Source organism: Sus scrofa, chromosome 15, assembly GCF_000003025.6.
Source record: "Sus scrofa isolate TJ Tabasco breed Duroc chromosome 15, Sscrofa11.1, whole genome shotgun sequence".
In the NCBI taxonomy this organism is placed as follows: Eukaryota; Metazoa; Chordata; class Mammalia; order Artiodactyla; family Suidae; genus Sus; species Sus scrofa.
The window spans coordinates 68,622,039-68,644,861 of NC_010457.5; the positions used below are offsets into that span (position 1 = coordinate 68,622,039).

Consider the following 22,823-nt stretch of genomic DNA (forward strand, 5'->3'; position numbering starts at 1 on the left):
GTTCTTCATGTCAATCTATAGTCTTTTATGTGGTTAACTTGACAGATGCAGGAAATTGCTGCCAAGCTTTGAAATGAATTTTTTCAGCAGTGGCATCTGGGTATCAGATGGTCCTCTTGGCTGGCCTCTTGTCTTGCTGCATGTTGGTTTTAGTGGGGTCTGGTGTAGCATCACCTGTTGCTATGCTCCCTTTTTCTCCCATATGTCCATTTCCCGTGATTCATGGATGAATGTGAGAATAGAAGCTCTGGTTCTGTCTTTATTTCAGAAAAAAAAATCTACAGAAATATGTTAGAAGGTGCAGAGTTCTCTCTCTGACAAAGGGATGCTTCCCTTTGGCTGGCATGCCTATCAGCTAATAATTTGGTTACAAAGACCAAGTTTTTAAAGACATTTTAAATGAAAGGCAAGAAGAAGGATGGTGATTAATTAGTGAAAGTGCCAGAACTGCTTTATTTATTTGATTCACATTAAATTAAGATGCTCCCATTGTTGTAGATAACCAGGGGAAATTATATTTTTGTTTTTATCATATACTTGGACTTGACTTGACTTTAGCTTTCTAAATTTAAAAGGAAAATGATTCCCTCCAAAAGCATTATTTTGTCTGCTTCCTGCATTGTAGAATCCCACTGTTTACATTTATATCATATTTTTTAAACACTAAGACAAGAGCTCTAGGAAATTATAATCATGAAGAAAGACTTCCTCCCATTATTAAGCCATAGTGAGCATGAGCATGCGGAAAGTCCAGGGTGTTCTAAAAGCACAAGCCTGACCTTCAACTCCGTGTCCTTTGCCCTTCTCTGATGTTTATCTTTCTGCCCCTAGACCTATTCCATTCTCTCTTAGCAGTATCACAACTTTGCAAAACAGCCCAGAGGGTACTATTCATATTGAACTGCCTCAGCAGTGGATGCTTGAGTAGTCAAGTCCTTCACTGTTCTGTATTCTTCTCACTCCAAAGTCCCTAGGACAAAACATACTCTAACTGGTTGAGATGTTGTCCTTAAATGGGACTAAAATTTGAATTCTATTCTGTGCAGCTACATCTTCTAAAATGTTCTGCAAAAGGACCAGGGAAGCATAGGATGACCCTGGTGGAGTGTCTTCTTATGCCTTTTTGGTTATGCTGACACCAGGGTGTTTCTCTTACCTCTCTAGCTCTTAGTAATGCAATCTTTGCTGAGTTACTTGCAAAAAAAAAAAAAAAAAAAAAAAAAGTTTCTAGAGTCATATTCACAAGGGAAGTTGAGTTTGAGTTTAAGCGTTTGGATGAACTGGAGCATTGTGCCAGAGCTGACCCAAGGAAGGGTGCCACTGAATTGGTGACAGTGCAGGAGGAAAAGGTCCTTATGTGGAGATCTCTCATTTTCTCCTCACTGTCATCTCCTGCACTTTTACAATTTAGCAGGGATAAGCAGAAAGGAAAGAAAGTGCAACTGATTTTTAAGGATATTTTTCTTAATAAAACAAGCAACAAAATGAAATAGAAGAAAGAAAACGCTACCATGACCTGCAACAAATATTCAGTATGTTTCACACTCCAGGATGTATTAGCTTCCAGATTAACTAGAAACTGGTTGCAGCTTGATAATACTGCCTGTACAAAAAAAAAAAAAAAATTATTCCTCTAGAATAATTTGTATTTTTTGCTCATGTTAATAATAATAAATTAAACAGCTGTATTTATTTTAAAAATGCATCTAAGTTTGATTTTAAAAATATTTCAGTTATACACATTTTCTTTTAAAAAGTTGGTCTGTAACTTTTTGATTGTTGTTGTCCATCAATGATTGCACTAAAAACTGTGAAGTATATTAAATTGCCTAAGTTTACCTGCCCTTAAGAAAATATACATACTTTTATTGAGGAGCCTTGAAACAAATGAGTACAAAAGAAAAATTTATTGTTCAACTGCTGGACTATAGTGGTTCCTAACATTTACTAGGTGCTAACTAATATATTAGACATTGTTCGAATGACTTGCAAAATCATTTGCAAATTATTCTCACAACAACCCAGCAAGGTGTCTCCTGTTAGAATCATCACCATTTTTTAAAATAGGGAAACAGAGGCACAAGAAAACGATTTACCTAAGAACACTGGTTGAACCAGCATTTGATCCCAGGCCATCTGCCTCCAGAAATTATACCATTGGTAACTACTTAATTATACTACCTTTCATGAAGTAGCCATTAAGAGCTGGAATGTAAAATAGGCCAAGCCATTTGCTACCTCTGAGGCTTTACACTCTTAATTTCCTAGGGAGGATGGAGGGAGAGGGTAACTCAGCTCTTCCCCACCTTCAATTTATCTCCTCAGCGAACTCTTAGCAAATCACCCTCCCCAAGGGGAGCAGTCTCCAGTTCCCCATACTTCCATTTGCCCCTTGCACCCATTTTCCCTCATTTATATTTCCTGCCTGGTTTAACAAAGCACTGACGTTTGCAGTAGCTAGAGATCAGTGATAGTGGAGTAGGATCTTAGAGGAGATAGAAAACACAAAAACTATCATTTTAAGGAGAGGCCAAATTTTTCTATTGCTGAAACTGAAACAGATGCGAACAAGATAGTACTATATCAGGATAAAAATGAGTATATACAAGGAAGTTTAGGTTCTATGATTTTTTTTTTTCCCAATGAAAATTGCCACTGAGACAAAAGAGGGCAGTTGGAAACTAAGGGCTTAAGAAGAGTTTATCTTTAGGAGCTCTTAGCAAAGGACTTCTTGGATATTGTCAGGAAGTGGTTTCTATTCACAACCAGGCCATTCTTAGCTCTGTTGCAGTCATAGCCCTTACTTTGTTTTTTCAACCTGATGCCTAGTATATGATTGGCACTCAATTTTTTCGTGTGAGTTCATGATGAATGGATATATGAATTGCAAATTAACCTGCCCATTTAAGGAACCTAAGTGAAGTGACTGTATTTGATAATGACTACTGATTCAACAGAACTAGGATGGAAACTAATGTATCATTAACTCAGAATTACACTAAACCTGTTAAAATATGTAGAAGTCACTATAGTCACATTTGCAGTAGGAACATCTGCAGCTTTTCTTTAAGTGGGTTATATATTTTGAGACTATTATCTTTCATCTTAATTTATTTTGCATTTAAATTTAATTGTATAAGATTCAAGACGGTATCTCTTTTTCTTTCTTTACTGTTTGATGGTGGTGGTGTCATTGGTCTCTATGCTAAATTCAGGTAGTATGAGGATCCTCTTTTCTTTCTTTTAACAGAAAGGTTGTGGGTACCATCTGGATCTGTTAATGGTGGCTGTCATGCTTGGTGTGTGCTCCATCATGGGCCTGCCGTGGTTTGTGGCTGCCACTGTCCTCTCCATCACTCATGTCAACAGCCTAAAACTGGAATCAGAATGTTCAGCTCCAGGAGAACAACCCAAATTTCTTGGCATTCGGGAACAAAGGGTTACTGGGCTTATGATTTTTATTCTTATGGGCTCATCAGTCTTTATGACCAGTATTCTGAAGGTAATGAAATTTGCCTTTATGAATTTGAGAAAAAGCTGAATATATTTAGTATTGTTTAAGAAATTTCATTTGAATCTAAGCCATCAATTTGTAAATATTGTACAGCATGTGATGAAAGTGATGATTTTTTTTTACCATGTTTATATAGCTTCTTAACAAGAGAAATTATGTGCTATATTTTGGAATCCTTAAATACATACAAAATTTAATCTGGCAAAGTAAAATTTGATGTGTAAATTATCGTAATTTTGAAATGGTAATCAAGTTATGGGAAACAGTCACTTTTTATTTCTGACTGAATTGTGACCTGAATTTATTGCAGGCCTACACAAAATAAAGTATTTTCTTGTCAGTGAGCAGATAAATTTGCAGTTAATATTACTTAGTATAAGGTAAAGGTGCAAAGATAAGCAGTGTCATGGTCACAGCCACATATATAGCCGCATATGTAATTATTATATTGATAATTTTTTTATCAAACTATAGTTGATTTGCAATGTTGTGCCGATTTCTGCTATACAGCAAAGTGACTCAGTTATACATACAGTTTTGAATTTTAAATATTCCATAAAACCACCACATGGACATCATCATTGTATAAACTTATTTTTTCACGTTTAAAACAATTGAATCCATTTTAAAGAGCATTAAAGAGTAATTCTTTTTTTTTTGTCTTTTGGTCTTTTTGTTGTTGTTGTTGTTGTTGTTGTTGTTGCTATTTCTTGGGCCGCTCCCGCGGCATATGGAGGTTCCCAGGCTAGGGGTCCAATCGGAGCTGTAGCCACCGGCCTACGCCAGAGGCACAGCAACGCGGGATCCAAGCCGCGTCTGCAACCTACACCACAGCTCACGGCAATGCCGGATCGTTAACCCACTGAGCAAGGGCAGGGACCGAACCCGCAACCTCATGGTTCCTAGTCGGATTCGTTAACCACTGCGCCACGACGGGAACTCCTAAAGAGTAATTCTTAAAAAAAAAAAAGAGTAATTCTTTTGTCATAAATAATTTTGACAGATATTTCCAAGGTGTATCAATTGTATTTTAAATTATAAATCATTTTAGCTGCCCATATTTAGAAAATTCTAATTGATTTATTTAATCATTCTCACAAGTTTACTTTTAATAATTTACACATGTACATTTGCAAGAATTAGTTTCTATGTTATATAAGTAATTATAGAAGAAAAAGATAAGGAGATCTTTCAATTAAAAAGATAAAAATTAGGAGTTCCCGTCGTGGCGCAGTGGTTAACGAATCCGACTAGGAACCATGAGGTTGCGGGTTCGGTCCCTGCCCTTGCTCAGTGGGTTAACGATCCGGCATTGCCGTGAGCTGTGGTGTAGGTTGCAGACGCGGCTTGGATCCCGCGTTGCTGTGCCTCTGGCGTAGGCCGGTGGCTACAGCTCCGATTGAACCCCTAGCCTGGGAACCTCCATATGCCGCGGGAGTGGCCCAAGAAATAGCAACAACAACAACAACAAAAAAAGACAAAAAAAAAAAAAAAAAAAAGATAAAAATTAAACAATCCACATAATTACAAATATCTAGTCTAATGTAGGAACAACATCTGAATGTTAGCTCCATTCTTCACCTTTAATCTAAATATCTTACCATTGTGAAACAAAATTCATATTTCCCTAAAGTAGCATAATAATAATAAATATTATTTATCACTTGTATGTATCTTTATTATTTATCACTTGTGTCTTTTTATTGGTTTCAACCTGTTAAATACTTATAAACAACTCCATTATTATCTGTATTTAGATATTGGGAAACTAAGGCGCTAAGGTGATGCTGCTAAAAAAATGTTAGAGCTGAGATTTGAACCCTTGTCTTCTGGCTCTGCCCTATCCTGCTTCTAAAATATTTATTTATTTTTCTGTGTTTTTCTTTAGAAGTACAAAATATCTCAACCACGCTATATCCAATTGTTCTTTTACAGTTTATTCCTATGCCAGTGCTGTATGGAGTGTTTCTTTATATGGGTGCTTCATCTCTAAAAGGAATTCAGGTAAACTACTTACAGTAATACAGGTACACCTGTGATGATTTGTCTTAAGGTCTATTGATGCTAAGTCAGGTGATAGCTAAAAAAATGCCATTACTTGAGGAGCAGCTCTCAGTCCACAATTAAATTTCAAATTGGTTCATAATCTTAGGGTACCATAAGTATATAAAAACACTAAAAGATTTAGACATTACGATCCTTTTTTAAAAAGATAGTGGAATATTTAAAAATACATCCATGGGGTTCCTGTCATGGTGCAGTGGTTAACGAATCCGACTAGGAACCATGAGGTTGTGGGTTCAATCCCTGGCTTGCTCAGTGGGTTAAGGATCTGGCGTTGCCTTGAGCTGTTGTGTGGGTCGCAGACGTGGCTCAGATCCCAGGTTGCTGTGGCTCTGGCGTAGGCCGGTGACTACAGCTCCGATTAGACCCCTAGCCTGGGAACCTCCATATGCCATGGAGCAGCTCACGAAAAGGCAAAAAGACAAAAAAAAAAAAAAAAATCCAAATGCTGCTTATCTTTGATTCTGTAATCATGTGTGTGGACATCTCTCTGATAATAGAAATAAATTATGCACAAAGATGTACCTTGTAACACATATTATCAAAATATTGGAAACAACCCGATTATCCAACAGCAGTAAAATAATTAAGCAATCTATGGAACATTAATTTAAAATAGATAATTATGATGACCATAAAAGTAACATGGTAAAAATGCTTATGGCAAAATCAAATGCAAAGTGAAAAAGTGGGAAAACAAGTCATAGCTACCATAGGTTTATGAAACTGTGAGTGTGGGTGGATAAAAAGGAAGTAGATAAATAACAATTAAGGTAAAAGAAAAAATAACAGTTAAGGTAATGTGATGCTGGGTGATTTTTTTTCCTTGTATGTTTGTTTTCCTCTTGTTATTATGATTGTTTTTATAGAATTATTTTGTAAATTAACAAAGAAAACCTTATTAACTGTTTAAATATTGGTTAAATAAAATCGTTTTGTGTTCATTTCCCATTGCTACATAATAAATTACTATAAAACTCAGTGGCTTAAAGCAGAGAACATTTACTATCTCATAGTTTCTATGGGTCATGCATTGGGGAACATGTTAGCTGGGTGACTCTGGCTCAAGATGTCTCATGTGGTTGCTGCCAAGACATGGACAGGAGCGGCAGTCATCTGAAGGCTTGAATAGGACTGGAAGATCTATGTCCCCAGATGGCTTATCACATAGCCATGGGCAAGAAGCATCAGTTCCCCTCCAGCTGTTGGTAGGTGACTTCTCCATCAGATACTTAAATGTCCTCACCACATAGAAGCTAATTTCCATCACAGTGAGCTACTCAAGAGAGAGAATGAGGGTGAAGTCACTGTCATACCTTTTGACTTAGTCTTCAAAGTCACATACAATCACTTCCACATTTTTTCTGTTTGTCAGATCAGAAGCGGGTCATTATGCCCAGCTTGCACACATGGGAGGGAAATGAGACTCTATCTCTTGAAGAGAATAATATTAAAGAATTGTGGACACATTTTAAAACCACCACAAGTATATTCTAAATCTTTACAGAGGCTGTTGGCAAATTATTCCTTCTTATGTTACTGTACTTGGTTGAATAGTGCCTCCCCCCATTCACATCCACCTGGAATGTCAGAATGTGACCTTATTTGGAAATAGAGTCTTTGCAGATGTAAGTAGTTTTTATCTCATGATGAGCTCACCTGGATTTAGGGTGAACCCTAAATCCCATGATTGGGGTCCTTATAAGAAGAGGAGAAGACACAAAGAGACACAGGAAAGAAGGTCACATGAAGGTGGAGGCAGAGGTTGGAATTTTGCCACCACAAGCCAAGATATATCAGGAACCACCGGAAACTGGAAGAGGCAAGGACGTTTTCTTCCTATGACTTTTAGAGGGAGCATGGCCCACTAACACCTTGATTTTGGAATTCTGGCCTCCACAAATTGCGAGAAAATTAATTTCTGTTGTTTAAGCCACCAAGTTGTAATTTGTTACAGCAGCACTAGGAAACTAATACAGATTTCTTCTTAAATTTGCCTTTGAATAATCTTGTTTTATAACTTAATGTTATTGTTGCAAAATGCTTAAATTTTCTTCAAAAAAAACTACTTTAAGGATTATTTATTTGTAAGGTATAGTTTATTTTTCTTGGCCAAAAGAAAATATAAATTGCCACTTTTTCTTTGACACAGCTAGACTCACTGCTGTTCAGAGAAGAACAGAGAAAGGAAAAGTCACCTGACTGTGTCACACATTTGTCAAATTAACGCTTTTTAAGTAGCACCCAGGGTGCTAGGTGGTGAACTGCAGTTCAACAACATACTGCAAGAGAAACCAAAATAGAGAAATTCATTACTCACAGGTCTTCACAGGAAGAACCTGGTCTTGAGGGGCCACATGAGGAGGTCACGACAAAATGAAGACAGAGAGAAGGAGACAGGACCTGGGCCATGTGCCTTTATTAGGGAGTGCTTTGGGGTTCCTGGGCTACAGCCAAATTGGACTCTTCAAATCAAAAGAGCAGGGTTTTGGTAAGCTTTGTGAGGGTGTTATCTAAGGGGTGCATAAGGAGAAGGCAGTGGGAGGCAGGGGAGATTGTTGATCACGAGGGCTGTTGGGGAAGTTATATCAGGAATTTATAGTTAACTTGTGAGTCTGCGGGCAGCCATCTAAGGTGTGCGCTTGCATGAGGGGCTAGGGTGGTTTAAGGTCAGTGCAGGCTGCTTGACCACACAAAATGGATGATGAGACAGCAGCACCATGGAACAGTTAAACTCTCAACCCTGAGAGACAGACAGCACAGGAACTCTTTTCCTGAATAAACAACTTACCAGCTTTTGACTTTGGGAGAAGGAAAACCTCTTAAGCCTTAGGGTATTATTGGACATCAGAACTAAGGCAAAAGTTTAATATGAAGTTATATTAGGTCATGTACACACCAGATAGGATGACTCTGTTCATCCGGACACTGGGTAAATTAACTTGGAAGAAGGAGGTGTTATTTAATTTTACTCAAATTACATTTAATTTGCTCATTTTTAACTTCATGTATGAAAAGTGTATTTTGAAAGAATTGGTTTGTGAAGACAGGAAAGAGTACTGAAGAGGTTTTGTTTATTTGTTTTGCTGAGTTTTCTTTCTTTTTTTTTTTTTTTTTTTTGCCTTTGGCAAAAGTTCCATGAGTACTAATTTCATCTGTAAGTGAAAAGTATTTATTATTAGGCCTCAGGCTCACATAAATACAACAGCAGAAGTTTAAGAAACAAAGTAAAAGCATTTTGATAGGCTTCAACAGATTTTTCCCCCAATTCCACTCACATGATATAAATACCATGAGGTTTAAAACTAAACAAGAATGTCAAATTTGGAATTATTTGGGGTGTGAATCTTTCAATTAAAATTGAGGAAAACATTATTAAAGGCCCATGAAAAAGTATAATGAGTTCTAAATAACACAAATGAAGCACAAATAGGGTGTCACACTGAAAAAAAGAACTAGTGAAAACTTAAGTGAGCCCTGGGCTCAGGAAGTTGAAATTCCTATTTGAAATGTTGTGGCTAACTGGATGGGAAAATGAGATACTGATATTAGGATAAGATCAAAAGCAAATGCAAAACTCAAGAATATATTTATGATTATCATTACTTGAATACTAATAATTAAACATTTGCCAAATATCAACAGTCCAAGAAGCATGCATATTAAGGATTTCCTGTTATGACTCAGTGGAGATGAGACCAACTAGTATCCATGAGGATGTGGGTTCCATCCCTGGCCTCTCTCAGTGGGTTAAGGATCCAGCATTACTGTAAGCTGTGGTGTAGGTCGCAGATGCAGGTGGGATCTGGTGTTGCTGTGGCTATGGTGTAGGGTGGCAGCGGTAGCTCCGCTTTGTCTGCTAGCCTGGGAATTCCATATGCCGCAGGTGCGGCCATTAAAAAAAAAAAAAAACTAAAAATAAAAGAAGCATATTAATTTGTCACCCTGTTTGTCAGAGGAATCTATGTGTTACCTGTTTGGCGATATTAAGAAACTTATCTAGGCTTCTCACTGTGCAAGATGGCAGAAAAAAAAAAGATTTCAGTGTTCTCATGAATGCTGTTTCTGTACTCAGATATATAACCACATTTATATTCATTCCAACACTTCAGGAATCTAAAGTAAAGCAAATGTGCCATTTAAGCAATAACAATTGAAGCACCCACACACTGAAGTACACTTATGCAATAATATAACTTCACAAATGGAGAAATGGTAGTTGGGAAAAATTAGTTCTATAGAAATTGAAACAGTCAGTAGTTATAACCCTGAAGATTTTGCTTTATTTCTTCCCTATACCCACCTCTACCATGCACTGACTCTATTTATTTAATAACATAAAATTTTAAGAGATATTTAGGAGTTAGAAATAAAAAGACCCAATGAAATATTTGTGGGCAGTATAGAGAAGGATGAACCAAGAAAGAATTCAGCCCTTAATATTCTGCATAGGTTTTCAGTAAATTTTTTGGAAGGTATATATGAATGTGAATGAATAAACTAGATGGCCTGACCTCTGTGTAATTCTGGTTTAGATGACTGAGGGAAGATCATGCCATGCTGTAAGATAGGAAAAACAGAAGGAAAGATGGGTTTATGTTGAGTTTGGGTTATATGGAGGTTTTGGTAAAACATGATGTTTTGGTACTAATACTTGACTTTATGGTCATTTGTTCTTTGGCATATTAGAATAATTTGGGAGTTCCTATTGTGGTGCAGCGGAAACAAATCCAACTAGTATCCATGAGGATGTGTGTTTGATCCCTGGCCTTGTTCAGTGGGTCAAGGATAGGGCATTGCCGTGACCTCTGGTGTAGGTCATAGACGTGGCTCGAATCTGGCGTGGCTGTGGCTGTGGCATAGGCCGACAGCTGTAGTCTGATTGGATCCCTAGCCTGGGAACCACCGTATGCTGCAAGTGCACCCCCTCTCCCCCAAAAAAAGCAAAATAATAATAATAATAATAATAGAGCATTTTTGGAAATTGATTAAGAAATTAATTGAGTTAAAATTTGCTCTGGAAATACTTTATTAACAATAGTTCTTCTAGGTTAAGTCTTTATGGCCAAGGTGTTTGTATTTTTAGAAACAGCACCAAAACCTTGTTGGGGATCAAAATGACAAGGCCAAAATAGCAAAGTCAAAATAAGAAGGTAAAAACATCCTACTCAGTAGCTGTATTTGAGTCTAGAGCTCAAGACAGAGAGAGATGAGGTAGAGATTGAGGTGTGGGAGTCTTTGGCAAGTATGTGATAGCTGAAGCAATGGGTATGGACGAGCTTTCAGGAAAAAGAGTCCAGGAAACCCTAGTGCTTAAGGGTCAAGTAAAGGAAGAAATTGTGTTGTGATGATGAAGAGGATGATGAATATGGTTTTGTTCTGTTTTGTTTTATGGCCTCACCTGCAGCATATGGAAGTTCCTGGGCCAGGGACTGAATCTGACCTGCAGCTGTGGCAATGCAGGATCCTTTAACCCACTGCACAGGGGCTGGGATTGAACCTGCACCCCCACAGTGACCTAAGATGCTGCAGTGGGATTCTTTTTTTCTTTTCTTTTCTTTTTTTTTTTTTTTTTTTTTTTTTGATCTTTAGGGCCAAAGATCTTGCAGCATATGGAAGTTTCCAGGCTAGGGTCAAATTGGAGCTACAGTTGCCGGCCTACACCACAGTCACAGCAATGCAGGATCCAAGCCGCATCTGCAACCTACACCACAGCTCATGGCAACACCAGATCTGTAAGCTACTGAGCAAGGCCAGGGATTGAACCTGCATCCTCATGGCTAACTAGTCGGATTGTTACCTCTGAGCCACAACAGAAACTCCTGAAGTGAGGTTCTTAACTGACTACACCACAGCAGGAACTCCTGATGATTATGTTTCTTCTCTCAAGGCTATATTCTCCAGGGAGCAACATTTAGCATTGGCTTTAATGTTATTAAACTCTTATAAATTATAACCTGTGTCCATATTCAAGAAAATACGGGACATTATAAAACTGAAATTGTAGTATTTCAGGGCGTATGCATAGCAATCCCATTGTCCTGCTGCCCAGATGTCAACCTTGTGATCTAGATGTATTATATTAAACTATATTATACACTTACTTTTACTACTTTTATTGTTGTTTGTAGAAAGCCATTTAGTCTATTTATCTTCCAGTTCTTTGATAGAATAAAGCTCTTCTGGATGCCTGCAAAACATCAACCAGATTTTATATATCTAAGGCATGTACCACTTCGAAAGTCCATCTCTTCACAGTTATTCAGATGAGTTGCCTTGGCCTTCTGTGGATAATAAAGGTTTCAAGAGCTGCTATTGTCTTTCCCATGATGGTATGAAACTTCTAAGTCAACTCTTTTTCTCTTCCTCTGATTTTCTGCTCTCACTGGAAGTCTATGAACAAGTTGGAACAATGCAATAATTTTGAACAATTATTGGAAATCCTGATATAAACTTTAACCACTAAAACTGATGACCAGGATTGGGTTTCATATTATATTTTAATTCCAGTGATTTTTATTAGTTTTATCTCTCTTATTCTGAATATTTAGTAATTTGAATGAATTGAAGTTGATGGAAAAATGTAAACTTTCCAAAATTTAACTTTAAAGATATACTAGTGAATCTTAAAAGTTATGGGGATTTTTTAATTAAGTGTTATTAAATAGTTAAGACAAGTTTCATATACTTCAAAAATATAATGAATTTGAATTACTCTTAATAATTTAAAGTATTTTGGCATAGGTAATAGTGGTTTAACATTCATTTAAAATAATTTAAACTATTAACTATGTGTATTTATGGAAGCCATCGAATATGTATCTTTAATAGCTCCTTTAAATGGTTCCTATAATGGGTAAAATCATAGCCATTATTCTGAAAATGTGGTAAGAAAAGGAAATGAAGGAAGCATAAATACAGACAGTATCTTTTATATACACACATTTTCAAATTTCACTTTAGTCTCAGCCCAAATTGAAATTAACTTGTTTCTACCAAAAAACAAATTTACATATCCATTTCTATTTTCCCTCTTTTAAACTATGTTATTATTTACTTCAGGTGTTAGCTCTGGTATTTGTAAGAAAGTTGATGGACTTTTTGTTTACCAAACGGGAACTCAGCTGGTTGGATGATTTAATGCCTGAGAGTAAGAAAAAGAAACTAGAAGATGCTGAAAAAGAAGTAAGTCAGAGCAAATCAATATCTTGTAAATAAAAGAAAAAGGAGCACTTTGCACAGTAATAGCTCTTTGCAAAACTAAATTATTATGTTCATCTTTAGGTAGTTATTATTAACAACCACAGGTGGACTGCTTTGGAAGATTAATGTTTAGAATCATAAAGTTGAAACTTGAACAGAGAAAGTACAGATAGAGGAAACCAAACCCTAGTGAAATATACAAATACTTTGTATTTCATTGTCCTTCAAATTGTAAAACTTATTTTTCTGATTCCTCCCTGAGGATGGCAGAAACTTACTAATGCTTAAGTATGTTTCCACTTACGGTCATGCAATGATTGCTTTTGGGTTGAATATTTCCACTTTATGGTCATGCAATGATTGCTTTTGGGTTGAATAGGTGAGAAGAAAAAAGAGATATTATTACTGTTGGTATTGTTCTATGGAAAAAAGTATTAATCAACATGTTTTAATTCTAATTAAAAGAGAAAATTAGTTATTCTTGAAATAGATGAAATGCTCTAGAGGAGAACATGTTGGTATGATTTGCTTTCAAAGTCATTTAAGTTTGAGTAAATATTGTCTGAGAAATTTGGGCGATTTAATTACTTTCACAGACTACTGATTTATCCTATTCTGTTTCATATATTAAACACTTTGTTTTAAGTTTTATTTAATTACTTTCACAGACTACTGATTCATCCTATTCTGTTCATATATTAAACAATTTGTTTTAAAGTTCATGTGTAAGTCTGAGTATATTTTGGAGGCTAATATTCATAGTATTTTTAAAGTATATGAAAACAACAAAGAATGTAAATGAAGAAAATGACCCTTACATAGTTTAGCAGAAAGACTGAGCCATAGATTGTAAAATATAAGAACAAAATTTCAATGTAACTAGAAATGAAAATGAAAGAAAATATATGGTGGGAATTGTGCATTATTCTTCACTTCTTCTTCTGCTACAAGGTGGTCAGTAAATATATTCAATTTCCTTTCTGTGGTGTATTCTCTCAAACCATGGATATATTTCTCTTTCCATTGGGAAAATAATTTGAAAATATTTCAATGGTGTTAGGTTTTACTTAGTATTCCACAAGTCCAGATGAGGTCACAAAGTCTAATGAGATTTCAGCTGGGATGTTTTCTACAAATAATGTGTGATTGTCTGGTATTTCTTCACTTTTTCATGCTGTCCCATTACTGACAGTGGATTCCACTTTTAGAGATTATTCATGATGGTGTGTCTTAATTCTATGTGACTATTTCAATTTTTTTCAGTTATAGAAGGCATACTTAGAATCATACTTCTACTAGTGCTAATGAAATATTAAAAGTGTCATATTATAAAATTATAATGTTTACCTTTCTGTTTGATATATTCTCATTTAAGTAGAGTTTTTAAAATAGCGTTGTAACTAGGATATTTACATAATCTGTATTTGTTTTTAGGGCTTTAGTAAAGGTTTGCTCTTATCCTCAGCTATTGTTCGAGAAAAAATATGACAGAATTTGGTACAACTTAAATGTAAATAAAATAGACTCAATAATATAGAAATTCTAAAGCCTTAAACTATCTGTACTTATCATAATTAACATTCAGGTTGAAAATAATTTCTAAGAAATTTTAAATTCTAAAGAAGACAACTTTGAATACAAAACATTGAGCATGAGCTTCCCTTCAGTCTTTCTGATAATGAGAATATTAAGTGCACTGATACAGTAACTTATAAATGTAATTTTGCTTTATTTTCCTACTTTTATTTCCTGTCAAATGTCTTTACTACTTCTGTAGGAGTAAGCTAGCAACAGCCCCAGGCATATAATCACCCCTTCTATAGCATTCTCCTTAGGCCATATCCATACCATTGAATGTTCTTGCCCTTCTGGAATTTTGTAAAAAGAAAAACAATATGTATATGTAATATACTGTTCTTAATGTTCTTCCCTTTTATCATTCAAAGACAATTTCAGATCCTTCCTTTATATGTCTGTGAAATAGAAGAGAACAAATTTGACAGTAATCATAAATGTATTAGAATCTGCTGTTTCCATTACCCATAGCTGCATATGTATGGTACTTATATGTATGTGTGCCATATGTCCATTTTGGAATTTATTAACTTCAGATAGGAAGAGATGCTATGTAATGTGCTTCTAACCTTTTTACATTACAGACACACTGTACACCAATGGGTATTGACTGTTTTCTGATTATATAAAGATTTTAGAAGTGACTAATATTACTAAATTTCCTAGAACTCACATTTTCTAAAAGATACAAAAAGAGATTATTAAAGTTTACTGAGGCAAACTTAGAGCTGTACCTGCAGTTCAGGGTATGAGAAAAAGTGAGGGAAAATGACCTGCAATATGTTAATCAGGCAGGTTTATAGACTTCTAAATTCTCAAGCAGATTAATATGGTGATACTTTAATGTGATCCTAAGTACATAGAAAGAAACAAGTGAACCAATAATGCAGTGAAGAAATCATCCACAATTGAACATTAAAGAAGGATAATTCTCCACCTAACAACTGGAGAAGGAAAAGGAAATTTAAAGTTACTAACTTTCTAACTTGGAATTAATGTTAAAAGAGTATGATCAGTATAGAGAATAGGAAGATTTAGGGAGGACTACACTGAAACTTAAATTCTGGTTGCTTTTCTACTTGGTCACCCAGATCTTGGTATTTCCTTTACTTGAGATTTATGGACTCCACTGAAGGATGTGCTCTTCTTACTGTGGCATCTTATACCAAGGCCCAGTCTTCCAGGAGATTGTACAGTATCTTGGTAAATGAATAAGTCCTCCAAAAGTGTTGTATTTCTGCAATTACTCAAATTAATTGAGTAACTTTTATTGTGATCTGGAAAGATGGTAAAGAGCAGAAATGTCTCAGCTCCCTGAGACTTGAATTTAAAGTAGGCTCACCTCTTGTCCTTTTGATGATAGTTTCAAGCTTGTACCTTTGTCTTCCAAGGTTTTACTATCAGTAGCCCACTTCTGGTCTTATGGCACTGAGAAAACATTAGTTTGACCTTAAAATTCAATAACGAGTTAAGCAGAATAAATAGCTACACAGGCCAGTCCAAGGTCGCAGAGCTTCTGTTCCAAATTTTCATGTACTTCATGCATATGCATATGCATATGCTTCAGTTTTTAGAAAGAAAGGATTATAATCAGGATAGAAATGAATATTGGAACCCTGACATTTTGCACATTGCTCTGTGTAAAGGGAAGACTGCAGAATCAAATTCTGGATGTCCAAATGTGCTCAGAGTACAGCAAGCCTTCCTTCCTACTTCAGTATTCTCTAGGACATTGTACACATTTGACAAAAGGGCTACTGTTAAAGCAGAAAGCCCCAGCAGAATGTTTGCTCCTGGGCAAGAGGGAAGGAGGTTAATGTTAGATAAATCCTGGAAATTCAACTCTGCGCAGTGATCATGATATTGACACCTCTTGGTTTGTGGGAGGTTCACTCTAACTTATATGCTATGGGGAAAAAAAGGAGGGGGGCAAATGGGACTTGTGATCCATGTGCAGCAGGCTCATGAGCAAGGCCAAGAAGATGCAAAAGCAATCTAAAAACAAGTGCAATTAAACACATTAGAGAACATGTCTTACTGCTAAGAAAGATCAGAGTTGGTTGTGGATTTGAGAAGCACAGCCTAATTATTGCCCAGGCAAATGTTATTTCTAATTGAATCTTAGAATGAGGCAAGCATATTCTTCTTCCTCAAGCAGTGCTTTTCAAAGTGTAGTCCAAGGACCTCTGCTACATCAGCCAACACCTGTCAACTTGTTACAAATGCAAATTCTTAGACCCTGCTCCAGACCTATTGAATCAAAAATCTGGGGACAGGGCCAGAAGTTTGTGGTGACAAGACCTCCAGGTGATTCTGATGTGTGTTAAACTTTGAGGTAAGACTTTCCTAAAACCAGATTCTGTGTCATCAGAATATAGTCTTCTAAAGCCAAAGTTACTCTATCAGAATTTTTGTATTATATCATAATTTAGATAAGCCAATTAGAGAAACTGAATCAAATATTCTGATGAAAAACATATGTTGCAAACATCTATTTATTTGAGTTCTATATGGACTACTCCTCCTCCCAACTTTTTTCTTTTCAGTTTTCATTGTTAAAGTGAGTAGTTGTATGTATTGGCCCTTCTACATATTGGACATTTTAAAGAAGACCTCTTATAAATATAGCATTTTATGGTTTACAAATTATTATATGTGTGTACGTATATATATGTAATGTTCATAGCATTATCTATTCTATTAGTAATCAAGGAAGGAAGTGATCAGACGCTTCTTAGGTTCTGTGGACCTTGTTTTCCTCTTGGATAAAACAAAGGGGTTGAACAATTTCTGAAGTCCCTTCCATTTTCTTTTTAAGATCTATGGATTCCAAAATTGCTGAATGTTTTATCTAATACTCTAGACATCTTTGTGAACATTTACTCTCTGCTGCTATTGTTTGTACTTTGAGCTATTTGAGGTTCTTACATAGATACAGACTTCACATGAGAAATGGATTCGGGAACAGTTGCCACCTATTTCACTAAAGGTAGAGCATTTGTTAGGCATCATGACATATGAATTGTATTTTTACACTATAACAAAATGTAATTCAGATTCATGATGTAATTGTGTACTTACTATCCTATTAATCAAAACACAACACAATTTAACTCCTATTTTATTTTCCTCTTTTGGTCAGCACGAGCCTTTGGCCCCAGCCAGTCCAGTTATTCATTGTCATGCAAACACATCTTATTTATTCCTAGCTTTTATCCTTGGCCATGCTCTTTCTGCCTACCTAAATTCCTTCCTTTCTATTACCAAAGTGATCATATAAGACTGGCCCAGATGCCACTTCCTCTGGTTCTGTACTTTTTACAGTGATCCTTCTCATCCTTTGAGAATAGGGTTTAGTGCTTTCTTTTCACTGCTTAGTACCTACCTGTCTTGAAGATCATACTTAATACATATTTGCTCAGTAGATTTCTGAAGAGCTCCTGGAGTATTCTTTTCATTCACTGTCTACCTAACACATAATACAGTAAATGTTTGAGTGCTATTGAATAGATTTGTTGGTTTTTTTTAAATTTAATTGAAGTATAGTTGACTTATAATGTTGACTACAGAGTATAGTTTCAGATGTACAACAAAGTCAATCAGTTATAAATATATGTATATATCCATTTTTCCCATATAGGTTATTGTAAAATATTGAACAGATTTCCCTGTGCTATACAATAGGTTCTTGTTAATTATCTCTTTTATACAATAGTGTGTATATATTATTCCCCTCCTTCTAATTCCTACCCACCCCACCCACCCCCCGCACACACAGTTTCCCTGTGGTAACCGTAAGATTGATTTCTGCCATACTGGATATAGCATTAGCTGTCCATCATTATTTATTATCTGAACAATGCTTTGGCTATTTTAATCAAAAGATGGCATTCAAAGCGCAGTATGAACATCCCTCTAGTTAAACTGATGAACCCTCCCAAATGTTCTTGAGTAAATTTTGATCATCATCTTTTTAACACCTCCATGTTGTAGAACTCAGCATATTTTTGATGGACACTGAGTAAAATGATTGGAACTCATTTCAGGATACTTCCAACTTACGAAGTGATGGATAACCAGTAAGCTTTATGCTCACTCTCTCTCTTTTCCTATATGATTGAGACAAACTAGGTTGTGATTGTCGTGACGGCTAATGCCCGATTTGACTGCTCCTCCCCAGAAAGTCTCAATTTTTGGCTTCCTCACAGTGCTGCCTAGGATGCAGCCGGCCCTCTCTCCCTGAGCTCTGGGGCCCACCCAGCTTCCTTCTGGCACTGAAGGCAGCGGCGACGCTGCCACCCTTCTCTTAGATAAGCATGGCTTGGAAATGCTATCTTTAGAGGTGATGAGTTTTTGTTTGGATAGAATTATGACTAGTATAAAGCCCACACATGCTAACAAGCCACAGAGTGCAAAATAATTATTGAAAGCAATTTGAGAGGAAAGTGGAAAATCATCTGAAGAAAAAAACAAAATTGTTCCCAAAGCTTTCGTCCAATTTTTTGCTGTTAGATTGAATCTTGAGCCTTAGTTTTTTGCTGCCAGGTAACCTAAGCATTGGTGGTAATGTTCTTCTCATCAGCCTCTTTGAATTTTACTCTTTATTAAACTTTTCTACCTGGCTTCTTAACATTTTATTCTGAGTTGGTCAAAAAAGTTGCTGTATACCAAACTTACTTTCAGTGGATTACCACGGAAAGATTTACATTTTGCTTGTATTTTGGTTTTATTTAAACAGTATTTAGGATCACTGAATATTTTCTCTTTATGTCCCTCCATGGGCATTAGATAACCATTTCTATAGAAAAAGTAGTCCTTTCTACCTGAAAGGATATATATGTTCTGCCCATGGCCTTAATGATGTGCATATAAATTAATACGACATATGTCCAATTTCCATATATAGAGACTAACTCATTTGCAAGACGTGCATCATACTAGGCTACAGATTAGTTCTGCTCAGATGCTTAAATGGGTAATTTCAAACAATGATACTGTCTACTCACCTTAAATTTGTTCTAATGCTACTGCCAGATGCAAGAAATCACATACATCTGATAGGTCTTAAAAGAAAAATTTTCCTTGAAGAGCAATAGAGAAAGAGAATAGAATAGAATAGAATTCCCGTAATGCAAAGGGGTAACATACACATGCCAAAAGTATCACAAAATATAGATATCACATTGGGTTGGGTGGGGGAGCAGTTTAGAAGCAGAGAAATAGTAGACCCCATGCAGTCCCCTGGCCTCTCCATAATTGCACAGCATAGGCTGGGCATAGCCATTCTGGGCATAGGATGGCCAAGGTCCCAGCAGAGGGGAGCCTGCCTTTGTCACAAGTTGGGTGTATACAGAAAGCATGTGAGTGAAAATGAGATCTGCCCCCACATTACCTTATATATTCATAGGTTAGCTGAAGAGACTGTAGAAAACTCTGTTTCTTTAAGTAACAATGAACATGGCAAAGGTTCTGCTAACTGCAGCATGCAAGTTGAGGACTCTAGGAACAATCTTGCATGCCAGGAATAATGGCATCAGTGAAAAGTCATGTATTTCTGGAAGCTGATTTAAACCTGCCAAGATACTGCTGAGCTACTGAAAGAAGAGCAGTGGGCCTCCAGGGCCTTCCCTGTTTTCTCTTTTCAGTTCCCATTTGGTTAGGAAAGTCACATAGTTCTTCATCTCTACACAATTTAAAATTCCATGACAGGACACTATAAATTAACTATAATGGAAAAAAATAAAAATGACATACATTTAAAAGGGGGGGAGGGGAGTTTAAAAGATCCGTGTCTGGAGTTAGAGCCAGTAATTCTAACATTTTAAAATGGCCCCGAATAGTTTTCTGAACTTAGGCATTCCTAATCCACCCATTTGAAAATAAATGCATTAAATAGGAGGTATAATGTGTAGATAACTACATTTATTTTTTGGTGTATGGGAAAAGTTGGTGATAACATTATTGAAAACTAAACCAGGACATTGTAATGCTACATAAGATTGTCTTCATCCCAAAGATATACTTTTAAAATATTATATATTAAGAAATGAATATGTGAAGCATTTACACCTTTTAGGGAGGGGTAGGATATTATCATTGTAATAAGAAATCTGAGGCATAAGACAAAAGGCTAAGATGGGTCTAAATAGAAAGCACTCACTCCTGTGTTTTGGTCCAAACAGGAAGGTATCGTCTACCGTCTATTTCGAAGTCTCCAGAGAACTGGTACTTAAAGTGTAGTCTTCAGACCAGCATAATCAGCATCACCTAGGAACTTGTTAGATGTGTACTTGGGCCCTTCTCACACTCTAGAGGTGTGGCCCAGTGATCTGCATTTTTAGTAAGCCCTCCAGGTGATTCTGATATAAACTAAAGTTTGAGAACCACTGTTTTAAATACATCTCTCATTCCCTTCTGGGAATGTAATTTCAACTTTATAACAATGAAACAATTCCATTACCTTACTTTTGTCCTTGTAAAATTTAGATTTTTTTTTTTTTAAAAATCTACTTGGAAATTAACCATGTTTTACATTAACTGACATGAAGGAGATTTTTGTTAGCATTTAAATTACTCTGTGGTATGAGACTCTCATTAATTACTTATGTTCTTGGTAGCTGATGCTTTATTGAAAAGACCTGCGCTAGCATTAATAAATGCAAACAAAGTGGAAGGTTCTGAGGTTAATGAGATAGTGAAACATTAATCTGTGTTTCTTCTTTAATGTAACATGGAGACTCATCAGGTTTATTTTGTACATTTTAAAATTGTCTTTCTAGGAAGAACAAAGCATGCTAGCTATGGAAGATGAGGGCACAGTACAACTCCCATTGGAAGGGCACTACAGGTAAGACAGAAATGTAAAAACACGCTGATTTGAATGATGTAATGTGTTGTTGCATACTCTACTTAAGAATTTCATATGCGTGGATTCCTACAGAGATTTGTTGAAGTTGTGTTCAAGGAGAAAGAACTGAAACCAGTACTTAGAAATGTCTAGTACTAAGTTCTGCTTGTACAAGCTGTGTGACTATGGCCACGTAGCTTAAAATGAAGTGGGGCTGGGAGCTGTTGTCTGAAGTGTTATTTTATAATTTACATGTATAAATCATATTTTATAATGTATATGAAAACTCTCTTTTACATTCTCTGAAAGAAGCACCTGAAGACAGGTCAATAGTCAACTCTGGGATAAGTGAGCTAGGTATTCACTAAACTCATTACACGTAAGTGTTGGAACTATGGGATAAACTTAGGGTTTACCCCTAAAAAAAGGCACTTCCAAAGAGGTTATCTATTTCTTGAATCGAAGGATTCAGTTATACTAGTCATTTTAGGAAATATTTACGAAACTCTCCAAAATATGCTAATCTTCTTTATGCACAAAGATACAGCAAAAAAAAAAAAAAAAAAAAGCAAACTCCTTTAAATTATAATGAAACGTTTGAAAGTATTTGGCCAAAAATTATATATCTATGATCTCAAAGTGCTTAAGGATAATTTAAGGCCATGCTAAGTAAAAAAGCATAGACGACTTTTGTCTGTGGAGGGAATTTTTCATAGTGTTAAAAAATAAAAAATAGAGGAGTTCCCATTGTGGCACAGAGGAAACAAATCTGACACGTGTCCATGAGGATACAGGTTCGATCCCTGGCCTTGCTAAGTGGTCTAAGGATTCAGCGTTGCCATGAACTGTGGTGTAGGTCACAGACATGGCTCAGAACTGGCATTGCCATGGCTGTGGCATAGTCCGGCAGCTGTAGCTCTGATTCAGCCTCTAGCCTGGGAACTTCCATATGCTCCATATGAAGCCCTAAAAAACAATAAATAAATAAAAATTTTTAAAAAAGGAGTGGATCTTCTGGGTCTGACTGTAAAATCATATTCCCTAGATTTAAGAAATATAATTATAGGAGTTCCTATTATGGCTTAGTGGAAACCAGTCTGACTACTATCCATGAGGATGCAGGTTTGATCCCTGGCCCCAATCAATAGATTAAGGGTCTGACATTGCCATGAGCTGTGGTGTAGGTTGCAGACATGACTCAGATCTTGCATTGCTGTGGCTGTGGCACAGGCTGGTAGGTGCAGCTCTGATTTGACCCCAAGACTGGAAACTTCCATATGCTGCACCTGTGGTCCTGAAAAAAAAAAATGAATAAAAATAAAATTATTATTTACCACTTAAGAGTGAGCACAAGTATAAAAGCCATTTTTCTTTTCTTCGTTTCTTTCTTTCTCTTTCATTCTTTTTGTTTGTTTACAATATTTAAGTTTTAAAATCTATTGAGTGTTCAGTTGAATCAGCATATTCCCAAGTGTAGTCTATAGCAATCTACCAAGTCTCTTGTGGTACCCCTCTTAAAAGGTTTTGGGGGGAGTTCTCGTCGTGGCTCAGTGGTTAATGAACCAGACTAGTGCCCATGAGGATGCAGGTTAAATCCCTGGCCTTGCTCAGTGGGTTAAT

At 36.2% G+C, this 22,823-nt stretch overlaps 1 protein-coding gene across 1 annotated transcript in view; it reads left to right on the plus strand.

Annotated features, from left to right (window-relative positions):
- The window catches only part of SLC4A10 (solute carrier family 4 member 10), a 312,403-nt gene that overhangs the window by 279,432 nt on the left and 10,148 nt on the right, over window positions 1–22,823 (plus strand). Inside the window, 6 exon segments of the mRNA XM_021075903.1 lie at window positions 3,251–3,502; window positions 5,450–5,518; window positions 11,738–11,819; window positions 11,822–11,910; window positions 12,641–12,763; window positions 21,136–21,203. Of these exon segments, the coding sequence (XP_020931562.1) occupies window positions 3,251–3,502; window positions 5,450–5,518; window positions 11,738–11,819; window positions 11,822–11,910; window positions 12,641–12,763; window positions 21,136–21,203 (683 nt within the window).